The following is a 13,474-nucleotide window of genomic DNA, read 5'->3' as shown; positions in this document are numbered from 1 at the left end:
ATTAGGGAATGACCCGTGTAAGATTACTCTCTTTTCCCCCAAAAGCTCTTTTCCTCAGTATGTACTTCCGAGGCCCTTATGTTGATTTCTAGGTGAAGATCATGTTCACCTGGAGGAAGTAGTTGGAAGTCGAACATTAATAAGGAGAACAGGGCTTCCCTGGTGGCACAGTGGTTGAGAGTCCGCCTGCTGATGCAGGGGACACGGGTTCGTGACCCGGTCCGGGAAGATCCCACATGCCGCGGAGCGGCTGGGCCCGTGAGCCATGGCCGCTGAGCCTGCGCGTCCGGAGCCTGTGCTCCACAACGGGAGAGGCCGCAACAGTGAGAGGCCCGTGTACCGCAAAATAAATAAATAAATAAATAATAAGGAGAACACACCTGCATTTTTCTGTAAACTTTTCCATTTAACAAAAACACAGAAAGGTGAGAAAATTATACACAGGAAACCAATATATCAGCAAGTTTTAATTTTTAAGATTTTTAGTTAGAAGGATTCTCTCAAAACTGGTAGTTTCCAAACTATGTCCCATAGAAATGGAAGGTCCCCCACTGAGGACACTGCAGGATTGAAGGAAAAAGAAGTCACAGCTTCAGGGTGTCCGCCAGTTCTTTAGCTAAACAGCTCTATATTTATCTCTGTTTTATATAATACAGTTTCATGCAAAAATTTTTTTTAAAAAAAGAAAGGTTCTTTTCCTTGAAAGAAAATTTTTTAAGGTGTGAGAGTCATTGATTTAGTCAAAGTCCCTAATTTTACAAAAGAGGTAACAAAGGCTCAGAGAGACTTTGTCACAAAGCCAACGTGTCACAAAGCCAACGGCCTTCTCACTGAGTCTAGAGAGAGTTCTATGCCAGCTACTTCCTCAGATTAAGAAAAAAAACACATAGATTTTTAACTATAACTCAGAGAAAATGAATATGTAAAGCTTTGTCATGTAGCTCAATAACGTTTCATGCATGAGACATGAAATAGTAGCTTTCTAACTAAATTATGTTTTAAAGGCATGAACAAGAATAAATTATCATAACTCCTATTAGTAGCAGTCAATATATTTAATTTATAAAGCACAGATTTTTTTTCTTTTAACCACAGGACAGGGAACTTGAAGGAGAAAATCTTGAGTTGAATCACACAGGCCAAAATTTAGGAGATTCTTCTTCTTTTTTTAATTATTATTTATTTATTTATTTTTGCGGTACGCGGGCCTCTCACTGTTGTGGCCTCTCTCGTTGCGGAGCACAGGCTCTGGATGCGCAGGCTCAGCGGCCATGGCTCACGGACCCAGCTGCTCCGCGGAATATGGGATCTTCCCAGACCGGGGCACGAACCTGTGTCCCCTGCATGGGCAGGCAGACTCTCAACCACTGCGCCACCAGGGAAGCCTGAGGAGATTCTTCTTTAAAAGGATATTCGTTTCCTCCAAATAAAACTTGGTTTACCGAAATGAGTCAACAAATGAATTATCCACGTTGTGGGTTATTTATGGCAAAATTTAAAACACAAAACAGATTTCTCTTTACTATCTAGCACACTTCAATCTCTCATCATTAGTTTGTATGTATAAAAAACATGAGTGTAATCTCAATTAGAATTTAAATCCAGTCAGGAATTACAGGCTCATTCCTTGGCCTAAGGTTTCAACGTGAGGACTTACACTCCTACCCTCCTCATGAGAGGAGGGGAGATTTACCCAATGCGTGAATTTGGGAGAAGGAACTAAGAAGTGTTGGCTTGCTTCCGAATCTCTTCTTTGAGAAGGTGTGTGTGCCCTCAGCACCGGGAACTGGGGTCTGCTCTCATGCCCGCAGTAAGCAGCCTGCCCTGGGGCGGGGGTCAAGCATTTGCTTCCTCCCCTTAGGCCTAATTTGGAATGAAGTATTCTGAGGCCCACTGTGACTGCACACCTAAAGCACGTCTTCCTCCAATTCGTTAGTTATGTGTCAGTAACAAAGCTCCTTAGTTGATCTCTAGCTGCTGACTCCCGCGTGCTGAACTCAGAAGGGGAAGAGAAGTGTCATCTGCCACCTACCCACCACAGCTCCAACAAGGCAGAGGACCACACGACACTGAGGGCACGTCTTCTTCTTCTTCCCTGACTTTATAATTAATGTACATTGTTCAAAACAACCCCCACTATAAAGTAGGGGAAAGGTGAAAGGAACATTTTAGAAAGAAACGTAGTGAAGCCAGTAACAATATGAAGCACAACAAGTATGTGTTCGGTCACCCAACCGTAATGTATTACTGTTAAATTATATCTGAGACTGCAGGCTGGAAAATAATGTTGCACTCTCTTTTTAAGACCAATTTGATAAATATATACACACCACACACATACACATGCACACTCATTTCCAAAGTTAATTTATTTTCAGTAATTATTGATACTTTTAAAATTTGATATCACTCATTTTAAATGTCACGAAAATGTAATAAAATAAAGTCATTTAAATCACCTCAATTCATTATCCAATTGTAAACAGGCTAAGGTATGAAGGAAATTACACTTGGCAGTCTGTAGATATTAAGTACATATATTTTGCTGCAGAGAGAAGAACTGAGGAAGAATTTGTAGATCAAAGAGCTGAAAAACTAAGTACAGGAAAAAAAATGAATGAAAGAAAAAGAACTGTTAAGAAGTTGAACTATTACCTCTATCTTTCAAAAGATAAAATGCCTACTCATTTGTCCATGTGGACAAAATGAAGTGGGAACAAGAAGGATTATACTGATATAATAAACTGAGACAATAAACAAGTTTATTGAACTCTGCCTGTGCCTTATGAGAAACTAGCTTAACTACTGCGGTAATTTGATTAGAGTTAAAACTCAAGAGTGGATAGGCACTGCCTTGGTGATGTAAACACGAGGCCTATTTTTTTTAAAAGAAATGTGACTCAATATTCTGGTGAGACACAAAATGTTGTGTCATATAAAAAGTCACAGTCTTAGGAATATTAATTGTTTTAGCTTCAGTGCATTTGTATGACCACATTTAGAAAGAGAGTTGCTAAACTGAATGGACATTTGAGCAATTTTTTAAATTACTTAAATAAATCATTAGAAAAATTTTCAAAGTGTCAGTAATGCACCAAAAGTCCAAAATCAGTCAATGTAAAATGTAATCCTCCTACTTAAGACAGATTTAAAGGGCATTTATTAACTACTGTGGCCATGCATCGTGTTCGGCACACAAATACCTAAAAACTCTTGAACATAAAAAAATCTTTAAACCAGTGAGATTGTGTCTGTTATAAAGTTGTCTGGAATAGATTTTTAAGTTTTCAGTTCTTGAAAAAATTCTATGTGCAAGAAAATCTAACAGTGATGTAGCTATTTTGGCTAATGTTAACTTTTTGAATTTTATAATAATATAATTAAATAACACAATTGAAAAAAACTGTAAAATTACTTCTGATATATAGGACCAAACATCCCAGAATTAACTAGAATGTGAAAACTGAGGGTAAAATTAGTAAGACCGATACGTAGTAATCTCCTACCCCCACAATGGTATCAACTGCTAAGACTGAACTTCATGTACTGGTGAGGGAGGTAATAAATCTGTGTTAGGTACATGGAGTAAGCTTGCTGCTACAACCAGCACAACTGAAACCACACACCTAGAGCAGTACTTGGCTATAATTATTTTCCTTAAAGTTAGGGGACAATGCTGAGTAAGATAAAACTTCACAGTGGGAATAGTCCAAAATGTTAAAACATTGCAAATAAAGGAGAATGATAAACAAATGCAATCTTAATGCCATTTTTAACATTTTACTTTGTAGAATCATAGCTAAAACCTTTAGAAGGCTATTGTTTTATCATGTCCCATCCAAAAACCCACCTCTTTCTATCATTTTAGACAGTACGTTAACACCTCTCATAGTATTATTTTATGTTTTCCTAGTAGAAATAATTATATTCCTAGCAATTCCAGAAGGCACCTTCTTTCTGTAAGTCTTACTAAGTTGTTGTGAACAACAACTGTATAATAACTCTTCCGCGGCATTCTGTAGTGATTATGGAGACGTCTTTGCATCTTGATAGAGTTAAGTAGTGCTCTTCAATTTCTCTTATTAAAACCAGCACGATTTGGCAAAGACCCCACAAGGGAACTATGTATACCTAGTAACTACAACATTGAGTTTAAAATAAACGATTTTTCGATTTATCTAGAATTACTAAAAAAATAAACGCCTCTTTCCTCCAAAAAAATTAAAGGAAAAAATTCCCGCAGAAATTTTCTCTCACATTGTTTTTGCATTCACACACTCTTTCATCTTCATCTTGTAAAATGATACATTGTTTGAGTTTTTGGGTGACAACCCATGAGAACATTCTAAGTTTACATCATGCTTAGCAACTGACAGAGGGCTTGACATGCATTTTCTTTTCGACCCTGGAGTCCAGTTTCATGGCTCTGAAGCACTTAGACCCAATTTAGCCACAGCACTGTCTAAGAAACCTTAGCTTTGCTCTTCTATGATTTCTTACGACGTGAAGCCAAATGAGAAAACAGGTGGAGACTTCATTTAACAAGGCCTACTTTTCTCTGCATCAAGAACATCATGAAAACACCATCAAAACCATAACCCTGTGTGCACAGAGTGAGATGCATATTTTAATAACAATGATACGCAATGAAAACTAGTTTCAGTTTAAAGACTCCCCATCATAGTCATCATTCATCCAGGTGATGGCAAGATAGAGACATAAGTGGACTTCATTTTAAAAATTTAAATATTTGCTTTATTTACGTATTTAGAAATGTTCTACAGTTGCTCATCAAGACATTTTATAAAAATTCAATAAAAATGCTCTAAGTAAAATAGCAATTAAGGATGCATTCTCATGTACAAAAATGACAAAAAAATTTAACTTAAAAACAGAAATTAACTTATTTAGTGCTATAAATCTATTTAATTCACAAAAAGGATTTATCTAGGATTCCTTTAAATAAAAAAAATCCATATATGGTTAAGTGTTTGGATGCCAATCATTCACTTATGCTTAGGGGTAGAAAAACTAGGGTGCAGCAAAACTTGAAAATGATTATGAACCATTGCCAAACTGAAATCAATTAGAAGGTATATCTTTGGTTATTAGGCAATAATATTTAATTTCTAAAATAGGATTTAACTGCAGTTTTTAGAAATTTAAAATGTGTCAGTTTAATTACATTTACTGAATAAAGTTAATGATAAATCTTTCTTGAAAATGAGAAATCCAGGGACTTTAAAAAATCATAAAATTTCTGTCTCTTTATTAGCACAATTAATTATGGCTTTTACTTCGTGTGTGTAAGTCAAATAAACAATTCAGAATTTCACCAAATTAAAAACAAGAATTATTATCAGAAATCTGAAACCCAAGGAAAAAAGGATAGTATAACTAACCTTGGTCAAGTACATCCCCATGCTCTCATGTGAAGGGCATGAACTTGAGGTAGAAATCTCTAAGTTTTCTCCTGGAGTAAGATATCTATTGAGCACTAAACTATTATTAATATTTCCTACACAAGGTGGCTTCAGGACTGGCCTCGTAGGAAGAGTGCTGAGTAAAGATCTCTTCTGCTGTTTCTCCACCAGCAGTTTGGTACTGACCTCTGCCAGCCTCTCATTAGTCCTGGGAAGATGGCAAAACACCAATTTCATTCATTGCATTTTCCCTAAATGATTCGTAAATGATTTGCATTTCTTAAATTGCCATAATAGTAAATGGAATGTCCCATTAAACCACGTTTTAACACTGAAAATGGGTCAGAGCAGACCTATTATAAACAATTCTAGGTGTAAAATTGTTCTAAAGAAGTATATATGTGTCTGGGGGATCCTTAACTAACAAGTCAGTCAGAGTCGGGAGAGGAGAGAAATGGCGTCAGCGATGGAGACGGCTTAACAGGTGACGCTTGCTGCCTTCTGCGATGGCTGCACTTAGACACCCACCTTTAGTAAACCAGTTCAGGGATGAAAAAACAAACCATCCCTCAAAGACATTTTCAAGCATTTGCTTTCACCACCCCTGTATACACATTTCACTCATTACCTCAGAGGAATTAAGCATTCGGCACTGAGGAATAATCTAGAGCAGCGGTCCCCAACCTTTCTGGCACCAGGGGCCAGTTTCGTGGAAGACAACTTTTCCATGGATGGGGGTGTATGGGGCTTGTCAGGATGGTTCAGGCGGTAACGCGAGCGACGGGGGGCGATGGGGGGGCGGCAGGTGAAGCTTTGCTGGCTCGTCCGCCGCTCACCTCCCGCTGTGCGGCCCGGTTCCTAACAGGCTGCGGACAGGTACCGGTAACACTGTTACTGAGGCACTGGGGGTGGGATCTGCCCTTGCGGTCTTCCACGCACACCCTCACGCAGGCCACCGTGTTATTTTTAGACACTTTGTGAATTATACGGCCCTTCGCCCCTCTGTTACTTTCCCCTTATTTCACAAGCATGCCTTTATGTAGAGTAGAAAAACTTCAAATACAGTAGTTTGTCTCAGGGCGCCCTCTAGCGATGATACCAAAGATCATAATCAAGCAAGTAAATTTACCAAATGCTAAAATGTGACGCTTTGCGTTTAAGCGGTAATCTTCCAAAAAATAATTAAACTCGTTAATATTTCTACTTACGGGAATTCCAACAAGAAATTTTATCTAAATTACAAAGTTTCAAAAACACTTGGCTTAAAGACTAAATCAGGTTAACTATTGGGTTGGCCAAAAAGTTCGTTTGGGTTTTTCCACTAACATCTTACGGGAAGACACAAATGAACTTTTTGGCCAACCCAATATAGGAAAATATAAAAAATAAAGTTATGTAAAACCAACAAAAAGGTGGGGAGATGCAAACTGGACTAACATTTTAAAGGTGACTTCACTTACTAACATCATTTTCCAAAGTTATACTATCTAGTTAGCTTTCACTCCTACTAATCTCATGAACCTGGCTCAATAAAAATTATGCTTTAGAGGCAAATTAATGAGCTAAATTTAAATTTATTTTCTATGATTCTACGTTTTGACTTACTTGTTTCGTTTATTTGCCAATGACTTTCTAACTTTTAGTCCTTCGAGGTAGAGTTGCTTATATTTTTCCAACTCTGCTTTAGTAGAATCTTCTTGAAAAGTTTTCATTTTGGAGAGTTCAGATTCCAGATCTTTAATTCTGAGTTCCATTGGACTTCTTATTGAAGCATTATTATTCTCTCTTAACTGCTCTAAGTTTTCTTGAGATGCTGCTTGTGTCTAAAGTCAAATAAAAACATACATGTTTAAAATAATTATAACCTGAATAATTATAGTATATTTGTTCCCTTTAGTTTTGTGTCAATGATTCAGAGAGCAATTTTAAATGTGAAAAAAAAGCTGAACTTTAAAAATATTTATCATCAATGTAAACTGAGTTAAATCTTAATTATAAAATTAAAGTTGGATCATTCTTATATTCGTACTCATGTAATCTGATAATTCAAAGAATAATAGGATCAATTTTAAAATTTTTAAATTGAACAATACAGCTAAGAATAATCCAAGAGTATAGTACAATTTCTAAATCATAATATTTTTTCATCCTAATAGTTTTGTTTTATACCAGTTGGTCTTAAAAATAAAATGATTCCCTAGTGAGAATCGTTCTGAAAGATCAATTTAGTGAGAATAATGATGGAAACTGAAATATTTAAAGGGAGAAACAAATGCCACCTTCCTTCCAGAAATTTACAAAACAAACTGCTATAAGGGAAGTAGAAGAAACATATAAAGTGTATACATCCGAAATGTAATTTATAGTGAAGTGAATTAAAGCACATTACAGAACAAAAAATTAACCTGTAAAAATAGGTTGACTTCTTTTAATTTTTCTATTATATCCTGTCTTGCTCTTTCTTCAACCTCCCATTTATACTGCTCTACTTGACTGTGTTCTATCATATTCATTTCTATATGACTTCTGAGGTTCACTGCTTCTTGTTCCAACTTCTGTTTATTCTTCTCTAGTTTTTCACATTTCTTTTGCATTACTTTTATAGATAATAACGCCCGTTGAAGAACTTGATTTTTTGCACCCAGATGTAGACATTTTGAAGATGCAGTTTCCAGTTCTGCTGTAAGGTCATCGATCTGCATGAATAAAATAAAATCGCTTGGTAATTAGGGAGGTAAACTGAGAATAGCCTAACTCAAAATCAGTATCAACTTTTAAAATAAATTCAGTTACAATAAAATGGTGTCTGTATTGTAGCGTGTAGGACCTTGAATTACTAAGAAAATGAAGAAAAAAGTTCAAACCACCAAGAGCCACAAATATATATCCTTCACTGTCATCATTGTTACACAAAATTTGCATTTGATTTTATACTTTTATTCTTCTATTGTTTCATGCCTTTCCTCCATAAAATGACTATAAGTCACCTCTTAGTAGAAAGCCTCTTACTCCTTCCCCACCCCCATCTTAACCCTCCATGATTTTTAAAGTTTTAGGGATATCATATTGAGTTATTTAGGGCTGAATTAATAAATGCCTCCCAAAATAAGACTCGGAAAATCAGACTCTAATGAGTCTTGTAAATATGGCTTCTAATGCCATAAGCCTTTTTTCTGAACTACAAATATTTTATGCTAATTTGAATTGCATTCCAAGGAGAAATGCTTCGCAGGGTTAAGGAGAAATCACATCTCCCAGTGTAATAGTTTAGCGAGATGATCCATACATTTTTCTGAACAAAAAAATGCCATTAATTCTTGCAATGCTTTGTTACTTTCCACAGAATAAGAGAACATACTAAACAAAACAAACAAAAAAACTGGCTGGAATTTCAAGGACACTGAGTTGGGAAGAACTACTTCCCTTTAGACAGAATGATTATTTGGTAAGACAAGACAAGTGGATGTGGTAGTTTAAAAACATGTCTACATGTTTTTAAACTGGTGGCGCAGTGGTTGAGAGTCCGCCTGCCGATGCAGGGGACACGGGCTCGTGCCCCGGTCCGGGAAGATCCCACATGCCGCCGCGGAGCGGCTGGGCCCGTGAGCCATGGCCGCTGAGCCTGCGCGTCCAGAGCCTGTGCTCCGCAACGGGAGAGGCCACAACAGTGAGAGGCCCGCGTACCGCAAAAAAAAAGAAAAAAAAAACCCTTGTCTACAAATTCTTTGACACTTATCTCACGAAATTCTCAGGGCTTCGCAGGACTGTTAATGGAAGCCTGACGGCCCTTGAAGAGGCTGAAGGTGACAGCTTCTAGGCAAGGGAAGAAAATGACACAGCAACCTGGAGGGAGGGGGACTCTAGCTACAAAGCAGCTGAAAGTCAAACTGTTGAGAGGGATAAGCTAAAAAAAAAGACTATTAAATATAAAGGATCCAGGATTCATTGGGTTCAATTATCTGTATCCCATTTACAGCATCTCCACCTGCCTAAATAATGCTAAAACAGAGAAATAGCTTCTGGACTAAGATCAGATTTAGGGTGCTGCCAGGAAAACATGGTCTAAAGATGAAGCCAAGACTGTACAACCCTTTATTAACACCCTGGAAAGACTTAAGTTGGTGCCTCAAATTCCTTTAAGGATCTTAAAAAAGCATAAGAATTTTAAAGGCATCATCCTACAAAGTTTCCCGTCCTACCATCCTACAACAGCTTCACAAGAAGCCCAAGGGGAAGAGCTTATCTCAAAAAGATTTGGGAGGGTAGCTTTCCCAATGTCATGAACCCCAATAAAATTCACAGGACATTCAAAGCTTTAAAGAGAACTGTGGTAGCAAAAACACTGCTTGCTAGCTTGGATTAACAGAGACCAAGACAGTACAAAATGAGAAGAGGCCTCTGGGATTTTCTTAGAAGTTCTGTAAGTCCCCCTTCCTCCAGGTTTCAGTGTCATTTTCTTCCCTTGCTGGCTTGAGAAACACTACTCAGATGCAAACACAGGTCATTTCTTATGAAAAGGACAGAACAAAGAGCTCAGAGGGCACAGCAAAGGAGAATCACTTCCATGGTCGGGACTAAGTCCTAATCACAGAGCTGGCAGCAGATATCAGGCTGTATTGCAGAACTGCTATGGACCAGCATGTCTTCCATTTTACATTTCTGAATGGGGGAGTCTTTAGCAGTTTAACAGAATGTTGGGTATGTGGGTGGCAGAAAATTTGTCCCTTTAGTTCTCAAGTCTTCGTACTGAGAGCATTGGTACTCAAGGGTCTATACTCTAGAAACCACACACAGGAGCCTCATCCCCATCCGTACCTGGTGAAAGATGGTAAGATCCTGGACTCAAGCCGGAGCCTGACACCGTAACAATTGAGACTTGTGGGGGAACTGAGTAGGGATAAGTGTATTTTTCATGTGGAAGGAATATAAAAATTGTGGCCAGTGGGTAGATTATGCTGGTTTTTAAATGTATCCATAAGTTTTTGAAAAAAATTATCCCATAAAAAAAGGTAGACTATGGGCCAAGCATAAGTGACTTATTCCTAATGAACAGAATATGGTGAAAGAGATGCTGTGTGAATTGCAAGGTGATGTTAGACAAGGCAACACAGCTTCTGCCTGGCTCTTAACCTTGGAACCCAGCCCCATGTTGTGAGGAAGCTCAGGCCACAAAGAGAGCCTAGGTGTTCAGGGTAGGTGTTCCAACTGAGGGGAAGAGAGGCCAGCTGTCCTGGCTATGCTTTTCCTACGTATAGATTGTGAACAAAATAAACATTGCTTATTTTAGCTACTAAACTTTGAGGAGATTTTTAGGAAAAAACAGATAGAAAAGTGGATGAAAAAAAAGAGATAATAAGAAACATAACTTAGACACAGTAGAAATTGGTTTCCTATAAACTGGAATCTAATAAATGTTGAGATTAATTTAAAATGACAAACAATGCTGATGAGAAGAAGCAGATAACTAGAAGAAAGACCTAAGAACTATTCAGGAGGAAGTTTTGGGCAGGTTCCCTTCACTTACAATTTCTTACACATAGGCAGGTATGCCTCTTCAGAATTTCCCCTCAAGTTTGAAGATAAGGAAGATTGGTAAGCAAGGAGACATATGAAGTATAATAGTTGAAAAACAACTAGAAATCGTCAGTTTAATTACCAAAATCAGACTTTTTTACCTCATCTCAATTAACTGAAATTCTAAGGGATAGGCAACTTTGAATATTTATTAATCTAGGACTCAATCTTCATTGTCCTTTCCTCAGAGAGGAAATAAAACATCATGGAAGCATTTTTAATCTTCTCAATAGTAAAACAAATGGAGTGTCCTTTGGCAGTATATAATTAAATACAATTTTTCCTTTACCTTACTTAAAGCTTGTTTGTAAGGGAAGGTAGGATATCTCATTTTTACATTGTACCACAGTGCTTCTCTATATCATACAAACTGGCTTTGAAATTTTGAAATTCAAATTACTAATCTATTATTTGTCCCAGATAAATTATTACCTTTTTAAAAAAAATTTATTTTATTTATTATATTTATTTTTGGCTGTGTTGGGTCTTCGTTGCTGTGCACAGGCTTTCTCTAGTTGCGGCGAGCAGGGGCTACGCTTTGTGGAGGTGCACAGGCTTCTCATTACGGTGGCTTCTCTTGTTGTGGAACACGGGTTCTAGGTGCATGGGCTTCAGTAGTTGTGGCACACAGGTTCCACAGCTGTGGCTTGCGGGCCCTAGAGTGCAGGCTCAGTAGTTGTGGCACATGGGCTTAGTTGCTCCATGGCATGTGGGATCTTCCCGGACCTGGGCTCGAACCATTGTCCCCTGCATTGGCAGGCAGATTCTTAACCACTGCACCACCAGGGAAGCCCTACCTAGTTTTTAACAGCTATACTCTTAAAAATTTTTCTTTGGATGGGATGAAATAGTTATTCTATTCATTATGTGTTAAGCTATAAAGTACAGCTATGCATCTCTTTCTTTTTCAATCCAAGAAGGTAGATACAGGGAACTGTGGTTTCTGAGAATGCAGGATCTATGTCAAGAACAAGATCAGCATGAGTGTTATACACAAGAACCACATCAAAAGATGATTTAATTGTGAATTGCAACATGATGGCTTAGAGAGATTTCCAACGAGGAAAGCTGACAGCCCAGACTTAATCTTCTCCTAGATGGTGAAACCTATGGATGAGTCTATGAATTATAAGGAGCTAAACATAATGAAGCAGATAGCAGACGAAGTCAGCAGATCTCGTGACCAAGATTTGATGGAAACTGGAGTGAAGTGGGAGGCACTGGGTGAGAAACTAAAGGTCTGAATGGAGGGAGAAAAAAAGGAATGGACTTTACCTTTGTAAACCTACTTCCCATTGTGTCATGGGGTCAGTGAGGCATAAGCTGGCCACAGGTTCCTTCAAGAGGCAAAAAACCTCCACGGAAGTAGAGTTAAAGACATTCCACTACATTGACTTTTTATTATTACATAAAACAACTGGTAAGATGCAAGATGATGAAGAAAGAATTCTCATAAAATCTGACTTGATACTGGCATAGGACAGACATATAGATCAATGCGTTACCATTGAGAATGTAAAAGGAAAGCCCCACATTTACGGCCAACTGATTGTAAGAGTGCCAAATAATTGAATGAGACAAGAATAGTCTTTTTAAGAAATGGTACTGGGACAACAGAATATCCACATACAAAAGAATAAAATTAGACCTCTACCTCATACCATATGTAGAAATTAAGTCAATATGCAAGAGCTAAAACTACAAAATTCTTAGAAGAAAACACAGGTGTTTATCTTCATGACTGGATTTGGCAATTTTTAGATATGACACCAAAAGACAAAAATCGACTAACTGAACTTCATCAATATTAAAGACTTCCGTGTTTTGAAGGACACCATCAAGAAGGAGAAAGGGCAAGCTCCTGAGTGAGAGAAAATACTTGAAAATCCTATATCCGATGGAAGGTTTGTATCTAGGATACAAAAAGAACTCTTACAATTCAATAATAAAAAGACAATCCAACTTAAAAATGGGCAAAAAGTTGAATAGACAGTTCTTCAAAGAAGATACACAGATAGACAATAAGCACATGAAAAGTGCCTCAACGTTATTAGTCAACAGCAAAATGCAAATCAAAACCACGAGAGATGCCACTTCACACCTACTAGGATGGCTATAATCAGAAAGACAGGTAATGACAAGTGTTGGCGGGCATGTGGAGAAATTGGAATGCTTACACACTTTGGATAAAAATGTAAAATGGTGCAGCCACTCTGGAAAACAGTACGGCAGGTCCTCAAAAGTTTAAACAGAGTTACCATATGATACAGCAATTCCATTCATAAGTATATTCCAAAAGGAAATGAAAAAAATATGTTCACACCGGAACTTGGACATGAACGTTCATAGCAGCATTATTAACAATAGCCAAAAAAGTGGAAACAACCCAAAGGTCCATCAACTGATGAATGGATAAATAAAATGTGGTATGTCCATACAAATGAGTATTATTCAGCAATAAAAAGAAAGTATTGATC

At 37.6% G+C, this 13,474-nt stretch overlaps 1 protein-coding gene across 1 annotated transcript in view; it reads right to left on the bottom strand.

Annotated features, from left to right (window-relative positions):
* LOC307050998 (ankyrin repeat domain-containing protein 26-like) overlaps positions 1 to 13,474 on the bottom strand; it is a 60,374-nt gene that overhangs the window by 2,713 nt on the left and 44,187 nt on the right. Inside the window, 3 exon segments of the mRNA XM_079701312.1 lie at positions 5,403 to 5,631; positions 7,029 to 7,246; positions 7,829 to 8,119. Coding sequence (XP_079557438.1) covers positions 5,403 to 5,631; positions 7,029 to 7,246; positions 7,829 to 8,119 — 738 coding nt within the window.

Source organism: Hyperoodon ampullatus (genome assembly GCF_949752795.1).
Source record: "Hyperoodon ampullatus genome assembly, chromosome: 3".
Classification (NCBI taxonomy): Eukaryota; Metazoa; Chordata; class Mammalia; order Artiodactyla; family Ziphiidae; genus Hyperoodon; species Hyperoodon ampullatus.
This window is presented reverse-complemented; position numbering and strand designations above follow the sequence as displayed.